Source organism: Silurus aristotelis (genome assembly GCF_946808225.1).
Source record: "Silurus aristotelis genome assembly, chromosome: 23".
In the NCBI taxonomy this organism is placed as follows: Eukaryota; Metazoa; Chordata; class Actinopteri; order Siluriformes; family Siluridae; genus Silurus; species Silurus aristotelis.
This window is the reverse complement of record NC_139596.1, coordinates 18,664,383-18,688,396: the sequence shown is the minus strand read 5'-3', so window position 1 is coordinate 18,688,396 and position 24,014 is coordinate 18,664,383. Positions and strand designations below refer to the sequence as shown.

At 39.6% G+C, this 24,014-nt stretch overlaps 1 protein-coding gene across 5 annotated transcripts in view; it reads right to left on the bottom strand.

Moving 5' to 3' along the window:
- The window catches only part of mxd1 (MAX dimerization protein 1), a 30,042-nt gene extending 6,223 nt beyond the window's left edge, over positions 1-23,819 (bottom strand). For all 5 annotated transcript variants that reach the window (XR_014531182.1, XR_014531183.1, XR_014531184.1 and 2 more), the window contains exons 1-3: positions 22,943-23,819; positions 22,121-22,220; positions 9,569-9,598 (exon numbers count right to left, since the gene is read on the bottom strand). Coding sequence is in view for 1 of the 5 variants with exons in the window: in XM_083527475.1 (XP_083383601.1) it covers positions 9,569-9,598; positions 22,121-22,220; positions 22,943-23,009 (197 nt within the window). In the remaining 4 variants the exon portion in view is untranslated. The remainder of the gene's footprint in view (positions 1-9,568; positions 9,599-22,120; positions 22,221-22,942) is intronic.
- Between the last annotated feature and the right edge of the window lie 195 nt (positions 23,820-24,014).

The window sequence follows — 24,014 nt, the reverse complement described above, 5'->3', positions numbered from 1 at the left end:
TGCATCATATATATAAATAAATGTGTGTGTGTGTGTGTGTGTGTGTGTGTGTGTGTTAAAGAAAGATGAACTCAGCATCTGGGACTGCTGAAATTAAAATGATGAAGCTTCAGTGAACAGTGCTGTGTGAGTGGGTGTGGTCTCTATATGTCAGTCTCAGTGAAGTGGGCGTGGTCTCTTATGTAACCACAAGGCACTCACTAACTATAACTGTACACACACACACACAGATACGTACAGTACATACATACATGTTGTTTTGGCAACAGGTTATTTAGTTCATCCACTTTAAACACTGTACTTTCCACAAACTGGTATAAACCTTTAATAACGTGTCATGTGACCCTCATCGGCCGATACTCATCTATTCCAAACCTAGACACAGATGGATTTATAGATGGAGAGATCAACAGGCATCAACAGGTTGCTAAAGAACAGTAGCACAGGTTTAAGTTCACGTATTAAAGCAAAAATCGGTCGTTCTGATACATATTCGTTTCTATAGCAACCGCTTGTTCACAAGCGTGGAAACGTTGAAGCGGTGGCGTTTGTGGAAGGAGTCTCTGTTGTCATCAAGCTTTTAGGAGAAAGGAGTTTTTTACTCCATCGTACACACGACGAGCTGTCTCGGAGAACAAAAAAAAAAAAAAAGGAAGTACTGTTTATAGCTGCTATGACATAAGGAATACTTTACAGTGTACCAATAAACGGATAAAAATCAATCCATCGTGTTTATTTATTTTTTATTAAACGAGATGAAATCACAGCGAGTTCTCTTTCCTCTGTTGTTTAATCTGGGATGATGTTCTCAGTGAAGGACACGAATCAGGACTTCGATCCAATTGGTATAAAACAAACATGATGTCATGAAGTTTTACACCAAGCTGATTTTTGTTTTATCTTCATTTTGCAGATCACTCATGCAAACGTGGAATAAAAACGTCAGATCTTCACCAATCACTCATTCTTCCTAACAGAATACAAACACACCAACCCTGGCGTGTGGAGCCTCATCCACATTATTTTCCTTTCTATTTATTTTTGGCAGTCTCCGTCCCCTGATTACGGGAAGTCACATGTTTATTGGGCAAAGTTTGGTTTCGGTTCATCCAACAAGCGACAAGATGTTAGTGTGTGATCTAAAGGCCATCCAACAACAACAACAACATTGGAATCCACTGGTGGTTGATTGGACATGATTTGAAAGGTTCACCTGTCTCTATAAGGTCTAACATCTAATAGTGTCTGAGAGAAGGTCAGAGAAGCTGGGGGATTTTCAGAGACAGGAAAATGAGCTTGTCGAGTGGATAAGGAAAGCATGTGACCAAAAACCCGATCGTTACTCTGGTCCAGCTCTGGTGTGGAGAACCTGCAGAAGGTCAACCATCTTTGTGAAACTCCACTGATCTGAGCTTTATTGCAGACAGGAACTTCTCCTTTTCAGTGCAGGACGCATGAAAAACACCATGAGCACTCATTAACTAATGAAACTGTTATGGTTTCCATATCAACCCGGATTAACTCCAAACGCCATTATTGTTCTTGCGTGATATTTTATTCCTTTAAAGCTACATCTTATTTCCTTCTGTTGCTTTACTTCTGACTTGCACTGGAGACTCCTTCTTTAAATAAACGCCAAATAAACGTCTATGAACTCCAGCATTTCAACATCCTGTTTGTTAAAAAAAGAATGCAGCTTTTGAATTTGTTGATTAGGTTTCACTGGTGTAGAGCTTCGCCATAACAACGATCACACTGTTTTTTTATTGTCATATTTCACCAGCCGGTTCGGTTACAACGATGGACGTCGGCTTTTCAGAAATACAGATGTAGACTTAAATGGTATGTTCTCCCGTAAATGGGTCGTTGCTATGGAAACCACGTGAGCCGATTACAGTCAATTATGTAAACCTAGTGCTTGCTGTCTGATCTGCTGTTATTGATCAACACCGGCTTTGAAATGATTTGGTTATTCAATCAGAACCAAAAATACATAAATAAATAAACATTAAAAAAACATATTAATTAATATAAAAGTATTATTAAATATTACATTTAAAGCAGGTGAGAAACACTCACACCCAGTAAGGTCTCACACCCAGCTGTGGATGATCATCTTATACCATGGTCACTTCCAGCATTGAGGAGTTCAAGCTGTTATTGATGTTCGCAGAGTAAAACTGACTGAATGGATCAAAATCACGCTTCATTTTTATTACGCATTTAATATACGACTCGTTACATCCACAATTCTGCTGCTCTGAATCACACCCACAGATAAAGTAGTGCCAGAAGATTCCATTTATTTACATGAGAGAGGAAGTGTAATTATGAAGCTGTTGGAGTTTCCTACTGTGAGTGAAAGACAGACAGACAGACAGACAGACAGACAGACAGACAGACAGACAGACAGACAGACAGACAGAGGGAGAGATGTGTAATGACTGAACACTGAGGGGTTTAGTCGTTAGAGCTGAGTGCTGAAATCTGATTGGCTCTCGGGCCTGAGTGAGTTCAGACAACCACCATAAAGTAAAGAAATGTCTATAAATAGAACGGGCTTAAATAAATCCTGGGTTGAAACTGAAGTAGCACTACACCATCAACCTGTATACAACTCAAACTCACACACTCACTCACTCACTCACTCACTCACTCACTCACTCACTCACTCACTCACTCACTCACTCACTCACTCACTCACTCACTCACTCACTCACTCACTCACTCACTCACTCACTCACTCACTCACTCACTCACTCCCTCCCTCCCTCACTCCCTCACACACACACACACACACACACACACACACACACACACACACACACACACACACACACACACACACACTCACTCACTCACTCACTCACTCACTCACTCACTCACTCACTCACTCACTCACTCACTCACATCTATACCAGAGAGAAAGAAGAGAATAGGTCTAGATAGATAGATAGACACACACACACACACACACACACACACACACACACACACACACACACACACTCACACACTCACACACACATACACACACACACTCACACCTATACCAGAAAGAAAGAAGAGTATAGGTCTAGATAGATAGATAGATAGATAGATAGATAGATAGATAGATAGATAGATAGATAGATAGATAGATAGATAGATAGATAGATAGATAAAGTAAAAGAGAGAGAGAGAGAGAGAGAGAGAGAGAGAGAGAGAGAGAGAGAGAGAGAGAGAGGGGTGGTGGGGATTGAGATAGACAGGCCTCTGTGCAAACAGTGAGTAGACGAAGATCAACATATACCCTTCTCTGCTGGACAAATGCACTCACACACACACACACACACACACACACACACACACACACACACACACACACACACACACACACACACACACACACGTCTCAGAGGTCAGCTCTGTGGCAAGACGCTCTTTTTTCAGACCTTGGCGTGGTGAGAAGGTGCAAAGGGCAGTGGAGTTGGATTACACAACCTCTGCGCTCTCGCTCGCACCGCCATGACATAACAAGAAGCAGGGCTCTGCTATTTGTTAAACAAATGTGAATCCCCTACCTCTCTATCACACACACACACACAAACACACACACACACACACACACACACACACACCTGTGTGTGCTTATCTCCGAGTGTAAACAGTAAAGTCGGGACTGTAAATGATAACCTCGTCTCCTCAGTTCCACTAGGAAACTCTGTGTTAATCCGAATCAGACCTCGCGTCTGATCGCGTATGATCATGAGGTCTGTTTCTCTTCCAAAACGTTCTAAACACTCAATACTTTTTTACGACCCTGGTTTCTACGGAACCCCAACACATCGCGTCAGCCGCCTTATTCACCCACACAACTGGATATCGGGTTAGGTGAATGAAAAGTGGGCGGGGCTTCCTGATTTATGCCGTGCTGTTGACTAAACACTGTTTCGATCCCACGTTCATAATCTCAAAAATCTGGATCTAAAAACAAACAAAAATACCTTAACAAATAAAGGGAGGGAAAAAAATTACAGGTCTGTAGTTTGGGCTTAAAAAATTTAAATAGTGTAAAAATAAAAATAAAAATACGCAAATAAAATAAATAAATAAAATTGAGGGGGAAAAAAAAAAAGACATGCCAGGTAATAATACATAAAAAAAAACAAATTAATTAACTGATCAATAAACAAACATTTAATAGTTCCATTACTATATCTAACATCTATTTTTTTAATATTTGAATTATTTAACGCATAAAATGAATAAAAAAATTATGATGATTACTAATATTATTGTTATATATAATATATAATGTACAGACATAACTATGCTAGAAGCTGGTATTTAACTGCAGGTGAGGTTTTTCAATTAAATAAATATTAACCATTTAAAATGGTAAAAAAAAAAAAAAAAAATAAATAAATAAATGTTAAGATTTTTGAGGGTGGGAGCAATAAAAAAAAAAAAAAAGGGAAACTGCAACCAGCAAAAAAAATTTTTATAAAATGTTTTTATTTGTTATAAGAAGGTAATAAAAAATTATAATAAAGGACCAAATGGAGGGAAAACCTAATTTGCACAAATATATATTTTTTAAATTAAGTTCCTCTTTATAATATTTATATATTGCAATATATATTTGGATATATATGCAAATAAACTGAATGAATGACTATTTGTAATTGAATCCTATTTCGTGGCATGGCGTCGGCACGACAGGTACTAAAGGGAGCAGATTTAATCTCCCTTGTGTGACCTTTGACCCTGTGGGTTGTAAATCTCTCACTGTACGTATCTGATCTTCTGAACTCGGAGGAATTGTTTCAACAATTCAGATCAGGTGGCACTGTGGTGTGTCGTGATGAACAATAGAGAGTGTGTGAGTGCGTGAGAGTGTGTGTGTTTATGTGTGTGGTCGATATCGACAGTGTGTGTAACGGGGGAAGGTCGGAGAAGAAGAGCGTCTGATTGTAGAGGACAACTGAGGGATTCTCTACTCGGTTCTCGATGGAAATGTTACATCATTCAACTGCAGTAGCCAAACACACACACACAAACACACACACACACACAGACACACACACACACACACACACACACACACACAAACCCACACACACACACACACGCACATCCCGTCGTTCATGTGCTACACGGCCGTCCGCTCTTCACTTGTGCACTTGCGATTTATATTTAACTCTTTTTTCGTGAACTCTGAACTCTGTGTTCTGATTGGTCAGAACAGAACAGAAGCTCGGACAGGTTAAAACTGATACACTAGTGTTTCTATAGCAATGGTTTGTTCGCAGTGTACGGAGGCTCCACTAATAAGACTTCTTGAAAGGACTCTCCACGTTTACGGCAGAGTTCGTGTTTTCCTCTGTACCATGACATGCAGTTTTTTTCCTCATTAGTTTAAAGTTAAAATGCTGAGGCAGCGACTGTCAGCTGCTTTTACATACGTGACAACAGGAACCAGACGTCCATTATAAATTCTTTATTGCTAACCAAAATCAGACCGTTCCGGCCTGATGCTTCGGCACAAAAATACCCCGTTCAGCCATAAACATAGCGGATCCTTCGCCCCTACCGTTAGGCATTTACCCAGCTAGCATGTAAAGACTAATCTTGGAAGTACCACAATATAAAAACTGCTTGTTCAGATCACAGCTATATGATATATTGGATATATTTTAGAGTCAATGTGCAGTTTGTATACAGTAGAGATTTACTGTCCTCTGAAAATAACAACATACAGACATCATTGTCTAAATAACAATAATCAAAAGTGAGTACACCCTCAGTGATAACAGCTGCACAGGTGTAAACGTGTAAATCCACACGTCCTATTCATCATGTTCATGTTTTTGTCTGCTTCACAGAACCATAGAAATGTGTATCTTGTATTAGAGCAGTTACAATGTGTGCTTTGAGTCCAATTCTCTCACACTGACTACTGGATGTTCTACACGCACCTCATGGTGAAGAGTCTCTGAGGATTTGAGAATTAGAATCATTGCTCTTCCCTAAGATGCCGAGTCTGTAAGAAGGTCAGTATCACCCTGAAACTGAGTTACAGTACAGTGTTCAGGGTCATACAGAGGTCTAACATGGGTTTCACTCGGAACAGACCTCACAAGGGTCCATCAGAGAATTCGAGTCCTCGTGCTGTGAGTCAGGTGCAGAAGCTGCTTCATAAAACAGACACGAGTGCTGCAGCGTTGCTTTAGAGGTTGCAGAAGCAGAAGGTCCACTCGTCAGTACTCCATACACCACACACCGCAACAAGTCTGCAGGCTGTCATCCCAGAAGGAGCCTCTTCTGAATCTGCTCACAAGAAAGACCTCAAACGGTTTGCTGAAGAACAACGTGTCCAAGAGCATGAGTTACTGGAACCATGTTCTGTGGTCTGATGAGACGAAGATAAACTTGTTTGGCTCAGATGGTGTCCAGCATGCGTGGAGACGCCCTGGTGAGGAGAACCAAGAACGTTGTGTCTTGCCTACAGTCAAGCATGGTGGTGGCAGCATCACGATCTGGGGCTGCATGAGTGCTGCTGGTACTGGGGAGCTGCGGTTCTTTGAGGAAAACATGGATTCCGACATGTACTGTGATGTTCTGAAGCAGAACATGATGCCCTCATTTCAGAAACTGGGCTGAACTACAGTTTTCCAACATAATAATGACCCCAAACTCACCACCAAGATAAAAACTGCCTTGCTGAAGGTGAAGGTGATGGAGTGGCCAAGTATGTCTCCAGACCTGAACCCTATTATGCTTTTGTGGGGCTCCTCAAGCGAAAGATGGAGAAGCACCATGAAACTGATATCCAGCAGCTCGGTGATGTCATTATGGAGGAGTGGAAGAGGATCCCAGCAACAACCTGTGCAGCTCTGGTGAATTCCATACCCAGGAGGACTAAAGCAGTGCTGGAGAACGATGATGTTTCCACTAAATATTTACACTTTGGACACAGTTTTGACATGTCCACTGAGGGTGTACTTACTTTTGATTATTATTATTTAGACAATAATGTCTGTATGTTGAGTTATTTTTAAAGGACAGTAAATCTGTACTAATACAAACTGCACACTGAGTTGGATAAAAGTATTTGGGACAGCTGACTTTTACAGATATATGTGGGAGTTGTAGCTTGGTGGTTAAATCTAAAGAACTTTGGATCTGAAGGTCATGGGTTCAAATCCCAGCCACACAAACCTGCCACTCCTGGGCCCCTGAGCAAGGCCCTTAACCCCATAGCTGGTCAGTTATACGAATAAGATAAATGTAAGTCATTTGATCATCACATGATCGTATAGTCTTTGGATACAGGAGCAGGACGTTTTCCCTTCACTTGAAATTGACATTGGCCCTGTGCACAAAGATCTGCTTTACATGGGTTGGAAGTTTGTGAAGATCTTCTGCTATAGAGCTCCAACCCTATTAAACATGAATGAAATAGAGCGCTCCTCACCTCACCTTCATCAGCACCTGACCTCACTAACACTACTGTGACTGAATGAATCTCCATAAGCAGACTACAAAATCTAGTAGAACATCTTCCCTGGAGAGTGGAGGTTTTCATAACAGCGAATGGGGACTAAAAGTGAAATAACACATACTAATCTGATGCTCATGTATTTATAGCCTAGTTGCAAATACAGCTCATATTGAATAGAGAAACAAACATGCATTAATTCCATAAACTCTGCCCTGTGTTTTGCTGACCAGATGTCTGCGGGTTTAAAACTGCTGAAAGGATGAATGTAAATAGAACCTGACCAGTGGATCGGCTTACTATGAACGCGAGACGTTAAAGTCGCCCCTATAGCGTCCCACAACATAGCGTACATATGTTAAATTTTGCCCTATTTATTGCTACGTACCAGAGCGTTTGGGGTTTAACGTGATTTTTACCGACTTTGCCCTCCATTTTGACTCAATTCAGGACCGAACACGTTTTGTTTAAACGTGAACGCTGCAGCGTGTTCGGTGTAGCTGTGAGACCCTGTGGTGTTGAATAACTGCAGAGGGAGGAGTAGCTGAGGCCCGTCTGAGACCCGAGACTCGACGGCGTTAAGGGTTTCAAAAGAGATTCAGACGTCCTGCATGCGCTCGTGCTGCTGAGCTCGGCGGAAATGTATTATTCAACGCCGTTTGCAAGCTGAGCTGGATTTGTGTGCATGCATGCATATGTGTGTGTGTGTGTGTGTGTGTGTGTGTGTGTGTGTGTGTATATATCTGTGACCCAGCTTAAGTCAAAGAACCAAAAAACATTAAAAGGCCGCCTGAATGAGTAAGAACTGGTGTGAAAAACAGGAGCGAGCATGTTTCTCCGGATGTTTTGCAGCAACACATACGGATAAAAAAAAACAACACAAAAAATGGAATGCATCGTTCTTTAATAAATAATGAAAAAATGTGCATCCGTGACTGAAATCGGGAAGTGCTTATCGCAGCCAGATAATTAGACTGTAAGCAAAAACACTACGTTCTGCTTTTGAGAAACTTAATAAACACGATGAAACCAGAACAAACCCCTGCACTGTTTTTCCATGAACTGAATGAAACCGCATGCAAAATTAGAAGCGCACGAGTAAATGGAGAAATTCTATGTAACCAGTCACATAGCTACATTGTTATAATAGGTAAGGAAATTATTTACACGAACCACTAAATGTACAGCTCACAAAGATAGCAATGCGATCAACGAAGCTTTTGAACCACAGGATAGGAAGGTGTTCTTGACCATTTTCATAAGAGAACTACAAGTGTTCATGTTATAACTCTTGAAACGCTTGTTTATGTGCATGGAAATCATGTCATGACCTTCTAAAATAATACATTCTCTACTTAGCATGCTAATGCTGCATTCAATTAAAGGTCAAGCCCCAAGAAAACACTCATTAAACTCAAAGTTCATATCCAGGAGCTCGAGATTGTCTTTTGCCGGCTGTCGACAGAGTTCAGTTATCTTAGTGTTAGAGCGTTTATTTCTTTCTGTGTTTTTTGTTGTTTTAAAGCCCAATTTTAGCTCTTTGTTTAACCCCAAGGGTTGACGTTAGGGTTAGGGTTGACGTTAGGGTTTGGGTTAGGGTTGAGGTTGACGTTAGGGTTGGGGTTGATGTTGGGGTTGACGTTAGGGTTGGGGTTAGGGTTGACGTTAGGGTTCGGGTTGAGGTTGACGTTAGGGTTGACATTAGGGTTGGGGCTGACATTAGGGTTGGGGCTGACTTTAGGGTTGACCTTAGGGTTGTGGTTAGGGTTGGGGTTAGGGTTGACGTTAGGGTTGGGGTTGGCGTTAGGGTTGGGGTTGAGGTTGACGTTAGGGTTGGGGTTGACTTTAGGGTTGGGGTTAAGGTTAGTATAGAGCGTGACTTAGGATCATCAAGACATCTCTATTGTAAGTTGGGGACTCTCTATACTAGTTTTAGGTGAATTGACATGCAGACGAATCACTCGTCACATGACTCTAGGGGCTAGCCTAAATTCTGTAGGCGGGGCTATGTGAAAAAGGGTGGGGCCAAGTGCTTTTACAGTGTTCCTATAAAACTTAGGGAAGAGGATGAAGATATGGGCATACCTGTTTTTTTCCATCTCGTTATGCGTTGACCTGCAGAAAGAAAGAGAGAGAAAAAGAGAAAATGGTTAAAAGATTACAGTGCATTATAACATTTCCCCCAAAAAGGCACTACAGAAGTGCTCTAATGTGCTTATGGGGGATTTGAAGTGTGCAGTGTGGAGGTGGATGATGTTAATGATGATGATGATGAGGAGGAGGAGGAGGAGGAGGAGGAGAATGTGTGTGAGGGAGAGAGAGAGAAAGAGTGTATGATGAGTGTGTGGGTGTACAAAAAAAAAAAGACTGCTGGTGCCAAAAGCAGCTACGTATCATGAAAACACAATGAGTCACATAACAGTGGAAATATGGCTGAATGTCAGTGTGAAGTGGATGAATGAATGGTTTGAAAATGAGGATGAACCTGTACGTGTCTTTGGCTTGTTTTTTTTTTTGTTTTTTTACCTTGTGCAGCATGTCAATTTCTGATTTCTGTCCAAGCGGTTTGTTGCAAACTAGCAATTGTGCACTTGTGTGTGTGTTATCTCAGATAGCGTGACCGTGTATCGTGTGTACACAGCATGTCAGGATTTTAGTAATTACATGTTTCTGACTTTCGTCCGACCTGTAATTGGTAGTTGAGAAAGCGAGCGGATGTTTGTTTGTTTTTTTGCGAGCGTGTGACTCACGCCATCCAAAAACTTGCTAGGGGTTTCTGTGGCTACATTTATGCTTTTTTTTTTAAATAAAACATAATAATAAGTAAGACATTGATATCTCCTTTAGCTAATGGTCAACTGGTAGCTAGAGTGCCTGATATCTGGATGGTGATTAGTCGGATGACGTTTGTTTGATAGCTCAGCAGGTTGATAATATAGACCTCATTATTGCTTAAATACTTTTTTGTTTCTGTGCTGTGCACTATTTTTCTGTTAGAAGAGGTTATGCTTTACCTGTAGAAAGGAGTCTCCAGTTTCAGCATGTTTCAACTGGTTTTCCAGGGGGGTCTTATTCAGGATTTTTCCCTCTTTGACATGACAAGCTAAATTTTTTTGGTCTAATATTAGTAGTGGTAGTAAAATAAGTAATAGTAGTTGGAGTGGTAGTGATAGATAGTTAGCATTGCAATAGCAGTATTAGCAGTAGTATAGGCAGTAGTAGTAGTAATGCCACTTGTAATAGTAGTAAAAGTGATGTCACTTAAAAAGTAATAGTGTTAGTAGTGGTCTAATTATAGTAGTAGTAATTGTAGTAAAGGTAACAGAAGTAGCACCAGTAAAGGCTGCAGTAGCAGTAGAAGCACTAGTAGCAGTAATGCCAATTGTAGTAGTAATAATAATAGTAGTATCGGTAGTATAAGTATAAGCAGTAGTCGCAATAGAGGCAGTAGTAGTAACACCACATGTCGTAGCAATAGTAGCAGTAGGGTAGTAGTAATGGCCAGTTGTAGTACTAGAGATAGTAGACGTAGCAATAGTTTAGGTAGTAGCAGTAACTGTAAGGGCAGTGGTAGCAACAGTAGTAGTAATGCGAGTTGTAGGGGTCGTAGTAATGCTACTAGTTTAATAGTAGTAGGGGAACAGTCGCCCCCTGTTTATCGTGGTAGTTACGTGCCAAAACTAACCGGGAAATTTTTTTTTAATTGTTTAAGTCATAAATAATCCTCCAACACTCTTTAAACATACAGAGCTAACATTTGCAAGAATTTAGCGAGATGAATTTTGCGTAAATTCTTAGAAATATCACATTTATAGTGAGTACTGTACAGTACTGTAGCGTAGCATATGCGTAGTTTCTCTTCTTGTTTATTGGTTGAAGTGTCCTATGACAAAAACGGGGCTGAGTTAAAGATACACATGACTGCATTCTTTATTTTCATTGGCTAAATCTGGTGCCATATGTCTTCAACTCCGCCCCTTCTTGACGTCAGAGCCAATCACAACCCAGATTAAATAAATGGGTCATTCAGATTGGCCAGACTTAATCCTCGAGCCGTTTAATTTAGATTTTCTGCATCCCAGCACCGCGATTTCATACACGATACATGTTCTTTGTCTCGTGTAAATGTATGATTATGTACAAGGGAGGATGGTACGACCTCCTAAATGGCTCTGGAGCACAATGATGAGAGAGAGATTCCGACAGGCTGCGAAAGTGTTTCTTTATTTATAGCTGCGAGTCTCCTCTACAGAGGCAGCGGTGTGCTCGGCGGTGCAAAGGAAAGTTATCCCAGAGACTTAATCCTCTTGTGCTGTTCAATGCTCAGAAATCAAGAGCTGTTCACTCGGTTTAATCTTTTACAGCATCCTGGTCCACAATGTCATCTTGAGGATCGTTACGTTGCTCGATTAGCTCGTGTGAAGCTTTAGATTTAGCAAAGTAAAATATAATTATTGATCTGTGACCATTTTGCTGTTGCTAGGAGATGTTCATTAATCATGCAGAGAAGGAATCTCCAGTGCCAGCACTATGTAACAGAAAAGTTTACGCTTTGTGGGTTTTTTTGGGAATCTTATTACACATTTCTTATTACAATGTTACATTTTTAACACTTTGCTCGATGCGTGTTACTTTTGTTCAAATCGCGTCACTCTTTCGCACTTGCTAAGCTAGCATAAGATAGCTAAATACATACAAATATATAAATTCTTCATATCATATACTATTAATTACTAAGGAAACAAGTCGGGAAGCTCAGAAATCGCTGCAGGATGATGCAATTTTGTTTCAAATTCTGAACAAAATGGTTGATATACAAAAAATTATTGAGACACCTGAATTTTTCAGCCATACGTGCTGGTTTGCCAAACTTCTAACACAAATTTGGAGGCACACAATTGTAGAGGATGTCTTTGTATGCAGTATCATGAAATGTTCCCTTCAAATGAACTTGCAGACCCAAACCTGTTCCAGCATGACAAAGCCCCTGTGCACAAAGCCATCTCCATGAAGATTTGCTTTACATGGGTGGAAACTGTGTGAAAGATCTCCTGCTATCTGACCCTCAACACTATTGAACACCTTTAAGATAAGTAAGTGAATGCTGACTGCACCCCAGGGCACCTCACCTCACCCACCTGACTTTACTAACAATCTTGTGGCTGCATGAAGTTTCACACAAATTTCTAAAAAATCGAATGAAACCTGCCAGAAGAGTGGAGCTTATTATAACAGCACAAACTAAATGTGGAATGGGATGTGCACAATGCACATATGAAACTCACAGTTGTGTGTTATGGTATGTCTTAAGATTTTGTTACAGAGGTCTGAATATTGTAATATTTGTAACTAATTGCAGAATCGAGTACTGCTATACTGTGTATAACTTCGCTTTAAGCTTTTATTATATTTTAGTTTCAATATTATTTCATTAAAACTAATTAATCTGAATTCCGATTATCTTGTAATGATGCAACACCAATAACAGCTGCAGAGATAAGTTCAATACCATCAACTGGTGGCTATTTTGTTTTTGTCCAAGCTAATATTTGAATTCGTTTGAGTTTTTCCATGCAGTTCTATGCAAATCAGAAAGAAATGTAGGAGCCAGTGTGTGCACGTGTGTGTGTGCACGTGTGTTTGAAAGAGAAAGAAAAAGGGAGGTTGTAGCTTAGTGGTTAAAAGCAATGGAGTTTGGAGCTAAAGGGCATGAGTTCAAATCCCAAGGCCCATAACCCGATAGCTGCTCAGTTGTATAAATGAGATAAATGTAAATCGCTTTGGATAAAAAAAAAAAAAAAAACAACTATTTATCCCTTTGTAATGAGCAAAAAAGAAGAGCAGGTCCCTGCAAAGCTGGGTGAGGGTCCTCATAATCACCTCACAACGATACAATGTGTTTTTACTAACTTTATAAAAAAAAAAATTGTTTTGTTTAATCAGAATCAGCTTTATTACCAAGTATGTTTACACACACAAGGAATCTGACTTGGCAACAGGAGCTTTTAGTAATGTTAGAGATGAGGGTATAGGGAATCGTGTTAATTAGCTAATCATCTGCTCAAAGGTCCTCACAAGGACAGGACTACAACTGCGTCCTCATTTGTCTTCACAGATTTTACTCATTAATTTTCTTTGAAAAACCAAACAAGTAAAAAAAAAAGTCTGTCCTTTTGTTTAAGGTTAAAAATAAAGGTCCTTACAATGATTGAAAACCTGTGTATGTGTGTGTATGGAGTACAGTAAAGCATACAGACTGGTTGATGGACACCAGGTCACGGGTCTATAACTCTCAGGGATTGCTCCTGGGTACTGCTGCTACATTTGTGTGTGTGTGTGTGTGTGTGTGTGTGTGTGTGTGTGTGTGTGTGTGTGTGTGCAGCGAATACACTATCAGTGTTGTTACATAATTTCCATATTTCAAACTTTCTTTTGTTACCAAAAATAATGTTTTATTAATGTTTAACGTTTTAACCGAGTTAAACATTTCCTTGTTTCATAGAATTCACACCAGTGTCCTTTAATTAAATTTTTTACTTGAATGTAAGACGTTTAATACCATAAACGTAAAACATTATAGTGGGCTAATACACACAAACACACTCTACAAACACACTCTACAAAAAACATTTTTTTACCTTGAATGTTGTATGTAGTTAGATGTGTGGAACTCTCCCACCCACACGCACTACAATGTCATTTTCTAGAGCTTCATTTTTTCTAAACTTTTGTTGCAAGTTACATTTAGTGTTGTGGGTTGTTTATTACTGTACAGTGGTTCATTTGCTTTTTAAATATTCTTGTAGGGTTGTTTTGGTTTACAGAGCGTATCGAAAAAGTTTGAAAAATGTTTTATTGAGCTCAAAAATTTTACTCGGATTTATTGTTAACAAACATAAGAAATGAGCATGTAACAGACAATTGTATGTGCCAATCAGCTGTTGGCTGATCTGTGAAGGGGTTGTTTTTGTTATTGTTGTTAGGAGAATTTTGTGTAACATTTACAAAAGTAGTCTATCTAATCAGTAGCAGGCGTTTATGCCTTCTGATTTTCTTCAGAAACGTGACGACGTACTTTTTTTGGCAGAAAGAGAAGGCAGCAGTTTTTCATTTTTATTACTTTATTGGACGTAACTCAGAGCGGTACACCATAGCCGGTTACTATTAAAAACATTGTTATAGTTGTTCCACGAAAATAGTCTACAGTGCGTATTACTTTTATACATCGTGTTTTATGTTTGATATAATAGCATAAGCTAGCAAAATACACTATATGGATAAAAGTTTGTGGACAACTGATCATAAGATTATGTGCTTTTTGAAAATCAAATTCCACTTTTAATAACCATTTGCTGTTATAACAAGCTCGTCTTTTTCTTCAGCTTTTATGGAGATTTGTGGAGATTAATTTAGCTACAAGTGTGTTAGTAAAGTCAGGTACTGATGGATGTGAGAATGCGAGGAGGTTCCTGGGGTGCAGTCAGCGTTCACATTCATCCCAAAGGTGTTCAATAGGGTTTAGAGCTCAATAGCAGGAGATCTTCCACTCCAACCCATGGAAAGCAGATCTTTATAGAGCTGGTTTTGTACACAGGAGCATGTTTAAACAGGTTTGGGTCTCCTAGTTCAAGTGAACGGGAAATTTCATGCTACTTTATTTAAAGACACTCTGTACACCTGTGTGCCTCCAACTTTGTGCAACAGTTTGGGGAAGAACCACATAAGTGGCTGAAAAAGTCAGGTGTCCAAATAATGTAGAAAATGCTGCTAATAAGAATTTAATATTTTGATTTCTAAATGTATTTGTATGTCAGGGATGATTAAAGTGATACACTACAAGTTTTATTTATTTATTCATTTTTAGTATCTGACACAAATGATCAGAAATCAATAAAATAAAAAATGAACTAAATGCAATAACAGTGTAAAATTCTCTTCTCTACACACCGAATTTTCTGTACGTATGACAGAAGAAAGACAGAGAGATGAACGATACTCGTCTAACACCCCCCCCCTCTCCCCTCCCCTCCCCCCTCACGGTTTTCTCATCTATTGACCCTTCTTCTAAAAATACCCCGTCCTCTCAAAACACCCGGGGCGCTACTCCGGCAACGGGCGCTCTCACGTTTATACCGGCACGTGTGTGTTCTCCCATCTACATAATCCGGTAGGCGAAAGCTCGACGGTGCACTGCGTTTCCTGTGCTGTGAAACCTGCACATTTTTCTCCTGAGACATTCTTGACTCGAGTCAGTTCTGTTTCTAAGTGACAGGTTTGCAAAAAAAAAAAAAAAGAAAGAAAAAAGAAAATTAAGAATAGGAAAAAATTACATTTAATTGGAATATAATGGGTATTTCATTGATTTTTTAAGGAAAAGAATTAAGAGAAGAAAATAGGAAAAAAAGAATGGAGGAAATTTAGGTAGTCAGGTTATTAAATAAATAAATAAATAAATAAATAAATAAATAAATAAATGTCAAATATTGTGTGCACATTTTTATCTGTTCTAAACGTACCTTAAATTAATACTTTTAATACTCTAATCAACATGTGCAGGAACAAATATTGATGCTTTATGCAGATGTATATATAAATATATATATTTATAATTAGTGAAACCAAACTCAACATAGAGCATAAAGACAAAATATTCTTGTAAATGTTTTAAAGTAATGATGGTCTTTTGCTGTGTTTCCACACGGACGGTTTTAATTGCCGGATGTGTGCGTCATGGGGGATTTTGGTGCTGATTTGAGACTTGGCGCATCAAAAACAAATGTTTAGTGATTTATCATTTTTTATCATTATTTATTTATAACTGAGTAAAAAAAGAAAGCTGTGAATAAATGTGTGCTGCGTTGAAGGTTGTAATATTTTTTTTTTAAATTGCTTTTATTTATTTATTTATATTTTTAATAAAAACGATCAAACTTAAATGCGCGGTGCGTTAATAAAATTAGTGCCGTTATTAATGTTATTATGTGTCATAATGATGGTATTAGGAGGTGGATTGATTCAGGTAGGAGACCACTAAAGGCCTGGGGGGTGAAATACACGACCCAACACTGTTACTGGTTTAAGGTGTTTGTGTTACGGGTCAGTGTGTGTTTCTGATTTGAGTGATTTTGTGTTTGCGTCTTTGGATCATTAAGTGATTCGTCTCTGTTCGCACGAGATTGGTGTTCTTAAGCGTGTGTGTGTGTGTGTGTGTGTGTGTGTGTGTGTGTGTGTGTGTGTGTTATCATACCGCAGCTCTATGCACTATAGGGGCTTGTGCTGTAACGCTGAGAGCCACCTGTTCACCCGGCCAAAGCCAAACCTCTAACATGGCCAAAAAAAAAAAAAAAAACCTGTGAATCTTTTCCTCGCTCACGTTTTTTCTCTCCTTAAAGCAGAGAATTTCTCCTTTAAAAATAACCCGTGTCATTTCCACCCCGTGCGTGTGTTTATATTTATTTCCCTTGGTATAAATCCTGAGTGAGGTGTCACACTCCCGGCTTTACTCTAACGACCGAGCAGCTTCCTCGTCACGAGGGAAATTTACACCTCCTATTAAAAAACAGGAATATTCTACACTAAGGGAAAGCCATATTAGTGTCTGTGGCAGCTTTGGGACAGGATGTGTGTGTGTGTGTGTGTGTGTGTGTGTGTGTGTGTGTGTGTGTGTGTGTGTGTGTGTGTGTGTGTGTGTGTGTGTGTGTGTGTGTGTGTGTGTGTGTGTGTGTGTAAAAAGGAAGAAGAGGTAGGTGGAAAACTGTCATGTGTGTAATGCCGGAGCTGGAACTGTACTTGTTGCTCGAAGCTGGCAGCGATGCAGAACGGAGGGGGAGGAAAGGAGGATGAAACACACACACACACACACACACACACACACACACACACACACACACACACACACGGAGAGCGTAACACTCCCTACCCTTCCCCCAACAAGCCATCAGGAAACGTAACAAGCCAAAGTAGAAGGGTGGCGTGCAGAGAGAGAGAGAGAGAGAGAGAGAGAGCGAGAGAGAGAGAGCGAGAGAGAGAGAGGGAATATCTTTGGATCATAAGGGCTGACACAAGGTTAACACACACACACACACACACACACACACACACACACACACGCACGCACACACACACACACACACACACACACACACGCACGACTATCAATCTGACAGTAGTTCTCAGGCTTTCCTTAAGCCCTCTGAACGACGTCCATCGACTTGTTTTGCGGCTCAGCGTGATACGATCACGTTCTTATTTAATTAACAACAACATTAAAAATAATAGAAATACAGTGAATCTTTCGATGATTGGGAAAGGAGTCTCCAGTGTCAGAGATTATCACGAATCTTTACGTTTTCCGACATGTCGCACTGAAAAGAACGACGCGCTATAAACACGGATCCTTACAATAAAATGTACACACTAATAATAATAACAACAGTAATAATTTTACGGAGTGGTGGTAGGAATGGGGACGGTATTTTCCAAAAAACAAAACAGACAAAAAAATCTCTACCTATAAAACCGTTTTATAAAGAACACCAGCCACTTCCTGGTTAGCGGCTAACGTTAGCGCTATGGCTTCTTTAGAGTTTCCAGGCAAATCTGATTTCCTGAACGGAGGCCACAGTGACACCACATTAAACTCTACTTTCTTTATTATACCCCTGACATTGTTGTGTATGTTTTCAAGTTTAATAATAATAATAAAAAAATTATGATGATGATGATGATGATGACTTGTGGTCCGCCACTTAATACCTTCCTGAGGGAATTTTAACTATGTTCCGCACGTTCTGTAAAATAAATTTCAGTACGAATACGTGTACCGTTACACCCATAATATATATATATATATACACACACACACACAGATACACACATACATACACATATAAGCGGTAGTGCACTAGTGGGCGGAGCTTGTGTATAAATGTCCTGATAAATGTACTGTTCTGAATTTTTGTGAAATACGACATTTTGTGACACTGTGACATGCGACTGATTCCGTTTTATTAAACCGGTCATGGTGGACCAGCGATTACCACGGCAACAAGGACAAAACCCTTATACCTGGGTCTGTAATTGATCTCATACTCGTTATAAAGAGAAAAACTAAAAAAAACGTTCAGGTAAAAGCACTTGCGCTGTGATCTGCTGCTGCCATGTGAACCAGTTACTGTTATAAACAATCCCAAAAAAAATACTTAACAAATGAAACTGTGTATGAAGAAAGAAATATATGCTAATCACAATATTTCGAGGCGCAATAAAGATTATTTAAAATATGATAAAAGCGTATTTTTTTTTTATGCTTCATCCCCGAAAATGTATCGTGCCACACTTTATTGCGATATCGATATCTTATCTGTGTTAAACTCGCTTCGGTGAATTCGGCGTAATTGATCAGTAAATTAATTAACTGGTTGAGATCAAAGATAACATTAATATTAATATTAATAATAATAATAATAATAATAATGAGGATGATGGGAAATAAAACGGCTGTCTAATTTGGTTCTTCTTCCTTTGCACGTCATGTTAAATCTTTAAGACGGTCTTCCCTCGTGATGGCGGGAGATACCACCTATTACACAGGGGTTGGGGGGGGGGGTGTCTATGCAGTTGCCATGACGACATGAGACGACTGGGAAAACACATTGTGGTTACGTTTAAAAAATCCGGAAAATCCGCTGCAGAAAGCTGTTAAAGCTCTCTCTCTCTCACACACACACACACACACACACACACACACACACCTGCACGATGTCCTGCTCGCTCTGAACTGGAATAAGTTTCCCTACACTGACCACAACACACACTGCTGTGTATAAATAGAGCTGACCCTGGGTTACCCTTATCCCTATCCAGTTATCTCCTGTTACACGCCACACACACACACACACACACACACACACACACACACACACACACACACACACACACTACAACTGAAGCTTGTTCTTGCATCGTCTGTACACGGGCTTTTAGTTCGATTCTACTGTAAACGTGTAAAAGCAACACGTTCACATTCTCTCTGTTGCAGGGAATCGTGATCCCCGAGCACGCATGTGATACGACGGCGCTTTAGTGCTCGAGGTCTACGTCCTCCTCGTCTGTCCCCTGTCAAAAAACCATGCTGAGGTTAAACTTTCTTCATCAACGCTTTACACATTAACTCCGCCTTCACGTTTTTAGAGGCTCAAGGTGTCCAAGATGGCCGCCATCTTAACGCTCATCCTAACTGTCTGCTGTACTTCCTGTTTATAGAGGACGGTAAGTCCGGCTGCGTCCTAAACCACATCTGTACACTGGAATACCGACGTTCGATCGAAGTGCTCGTGACTGGGAAAAAAGTCAAACATCAAAGGGACGAGAATATGTGTAATGAGAACAATCAGCTTGACCCTGCTCAACAGGACAGAGGAGTAGGAGGACGAGGAGGAGGAGGATGAGAGGATGAAGAGGCCTGGGGCAGTGAATGATGGCTGAGTAATAAACAGAAGGGTGAGGGAGAAGCGTGGGAGTGCGTCGGGAACGTCAAAGCTACGTGTGAGATTAATGCATCCTCGCACTTGGACACAATGGGATGTTGACCCCCCTGCGTGATGGGACGAGGTCGAGTGCCTCCAGGAGTGACAGAATATCAGTTCCTGATTTTGATATTCATGTCCTGAACTGCACCATGCCCCACATTTGCATACTGAAACATGATTGGCCGTTATGTTTTATGACGCTACAACACTCGAACTCGTGCATAACCTCGACGTCATGTCACGCCACGTTTCATTCTACTACGTTTCTGTCCTTAACGTATCAGACAACTCACCTGACAAATGAGGACTCGCTGGACAACATCCAACGCTGTGCTTACAGAATTCCGGTACGCGTCGGTCTCTACGAATGAGCTGTTGCTACGCTAACGCTAACGAGCGTGGTTATATAAACCTTTGTCGATGGAAGATCGTAGTTGTCTAAGTAAATAAAGTTTGGATGATAGAAATAAGGCGCGTTCATGGTTTTCCTGAGCACTAATCAAATCCCGGCTCAGGGTGGCGCTAGCTGACGGCTAGCATGCTGTCTCGCTCCTGACAGGATTTTTAGGCATCGCGCTATAAAGCAGTGGACCGGTCGTGTTGCGTATGTCGGGGACGAAGACAAAGACACGATGTGTGAGGGGTTTTTTCTGTTTTCAGACCCGAGAACCAGCGAACACCGATATATTCATACATAGCTAGTGCATTAGCTAGTGCATAAGTATTGGCACCCATATATTGAACACATGTACATAGGTTTACATTAAACATTGTACATAGCTATTGTTCATAGGTGTCTAGTGCATAAGTATTGGCACCCATGTAGTGCATACATGTGTGGTGCATCAGTGCCCCTTGTTTTTTTCATTCCTGCTTAGTGCAAAAGTATTGGCACATATATATGTACATATATGCTCACTGTGCATGTAGTGTTAGTTCCTTAATTCATACCTAGGGCATAAGTATTGGCATCCCCATAAAGTATATATGTTCACTTCAACTGTGGGATTAGTTCCTTAATTCATACCTAGGGCATAAGTATTGGCGCCCCTACATAGAGCATATATGTGTACTATACATTTAGGCTTGGTTCATTAATTTATTCCTAGTGCATTAGTATTGGCGCCCCTACATAGAGCATATATGTGCACTATACATGCAGGCTTGGTTCATTCATTTATTCCTAGGGCATAAGTATTGGAGTATTAAAGCAGCAGTAACTGATTATATTATTGGTCATTATTGTGGTTTTCAGCAAATGTTTATGCTTTTGTACAATAATGTATTTTTTTTAAGGTAAAATGTTTGTTAAAATACGCGTGTTTTAAAATGTACCTATTTTTAACGTTCGCATATTTAATTGATGCAAATATAATTTCATTATTATACAACATTTAATTAATTATATATTCTAGATGCATATTTTCACAACTAAACAAAATGTCCGTGTATTCCTTTGAACGTCAAAACAACGTTAATATATTATATAGTATTATTATATTATATATACTGGAGTTTATATGGAGTTATAATAAGAAAAACATCTCATTAAAAACATTTTTTTAATAAATAATAATTTGATTAATCGGTTATCAAAATAATCGTCAGTTGGAGCACCAGTTTACTGTCCATTTAACAGTTTAGTTTCTTCATACATACATAGTGCATAAGTATTGGCACCTGCAAACTGCAAACATGTTTTGCACATTCACACTTATATTTTTAAGGATTTTTAGTGCATAAGTATTGGCGCCTACGTTTAGCTCACAAATGCTGTCAGCAGAAGTACTTTTCATTTGTAATTATTGTACATGTATTAAATCCTGGCACCTACCTAGAGATTAAATATTGGGTTTATATGTGTTAGGGCATGGCTAGTGTTTGGAGAGCTAATGAATAAGTATTGGCACCCGCATACCGCATACATATTTAGTTCATATGCGGCATATACGAGCATAACGCATGCATATTTAGTGCATAAGTAATGTTTAGTGCATAAGTATTGGGACATGCCTGTGGGAATTTCTGATTTGAACAAATATGATGGATGTACAAGTGTGTATATGGGTGTACGGGCATGTGAGCTGAAACTAGGTCGCACATTTACCTGCTGCTGCAATTTTTCTTGCTTTTATTTTTCCGCTTGGAGCCGTCCCTGTCTTTGTGGCTGGTAAACGGCAACATCGAGGCGTACCCGTGTTCCGCTTCTGGGGGGAAAACATGAATAAATAAATTAATTAATTAATTAATTATCCAACAGAATTTTTGATTATATCATATATATATATAAACGCTGACAGCTCTCCGAGCATATCCTCTCATGCAAAAAGGTTATAATGTTGTCAGTTTTATTTTTTTAATGGCGATATACTAGTTTTGGGTCAATGATGTCATATGAACTGGAGTAAACCCAACAGCCCAAACCAAAACACATGGAGGAGGAGGGGAAAGAGAAGGATTTAGAGGAGGAGAAGGAAGAAGAGGAGGAGGTTGATGATTATGGTGCACCAGGAAAAACCTCTATCAGGACTCCAAAAAAACATATATATCTATATCTATCTAATCTAATCTAATCTAATCTAGGAAAGCACGAATGCAAACACCCCCCACCCCCACACAGACATCCTGAATATGCATGAGGATGCATGCATGCAAAGAAAAAATAAATCACGTGAGACGTGCAACAACAACAACACATGCATTTCTATGCAAACAAAACCTAATCCTGCATTGCAATTCAAAAGGGTTACATTTGTTTTTGTACATGTGAGTACAGTATGTGTGTGTGAGACCACAGCAACACACACACACACAGATATATAGTGCATGCATTCCTGCATGCAAACCATAAAAAAACACCAACGCATGCAAAGTATTTATGTAAAATATATGTATTTGGTATATATTTATATATATATATTTTTTTTACCTCTTTCTCTACGATCAAGATACTCAGCAGCTTCGATCAACATCTGCACCATCCCGATGGCGGCCATGTTCAACAATATCACCGATGTAATGTTATAAATAAAAATTTAATATATTTATTATAATGGAAAAGGGGAAACGGTGGTGCTGCTGCTCGCGCGCGCGTCCGTGTCAATTAGAGGATGAAAAAAATGCACTAATTGAATGACAGCATGAGGAAAAACTGTGTTTTTGGAGGCTCAAGAGTTGCAAAAAATGTTCTAGTTTTTTTTTTTCTGCAGTCAATAAAGTGTTTGGATCCCAAATGACGTGTCAGAAGAGACGAAGCGAACCTGCGCTGGTTTAATGGGAACCGGGGAGCTTTTTGTTTTTTTTTTTAAAGAAAGAAAAACAAAAGGAAAAACGCCAAAAAAAAATGAAAGAGTAAAATCTTGGTGCAAATTATAAAGTGCAAATGAAAAGCTGATCAATGTAATAATACAAAATATCTTCTTTAAGTGTCAAAAAAAACCAACAAAAAAACAAAAACAAGCCTCTGACAGCAGCCCAGATTTATAACAAATATATATATTTAAGATGCCAAGCACAATTATAGCCTTAAAAAATACTTGACTTGATGCTTTAATGAAAATCAATCAAAAAATAATCAGAAAAATAAAATAATAATAATAAAAAAATAACCACGAAGTGCCAGACTTTGTGTATAAAAAAATAAACTAATGAGAAGTTATATTATCAACCATTCGCGCTTAGCAACTGGTAAATTACTACTCTTATAATAATAATTATTATAATAATTAAGAAAAAAAAGCCTATTAAAAGCTAGCTAAATTATGAGCGTCTCTCTATGCAGGCAGCTGAAACGGCTGTGAAGCGACTGTCACATTATCCTGAACTGGAGACACGGCTCGATCCCAATCATCTCCTCGCTCCCTTCCCTCGCGCGCTCCCTTCGCCGCTGAGAACACCACCAGCGCCTAGCACACTATTCAAGCGAATCCGTGCAATTTGGAACACGACAGGTGAACCACGGATGCAGCGCGCTGCTATTCGAGGACGCGTGCCAGGAAACG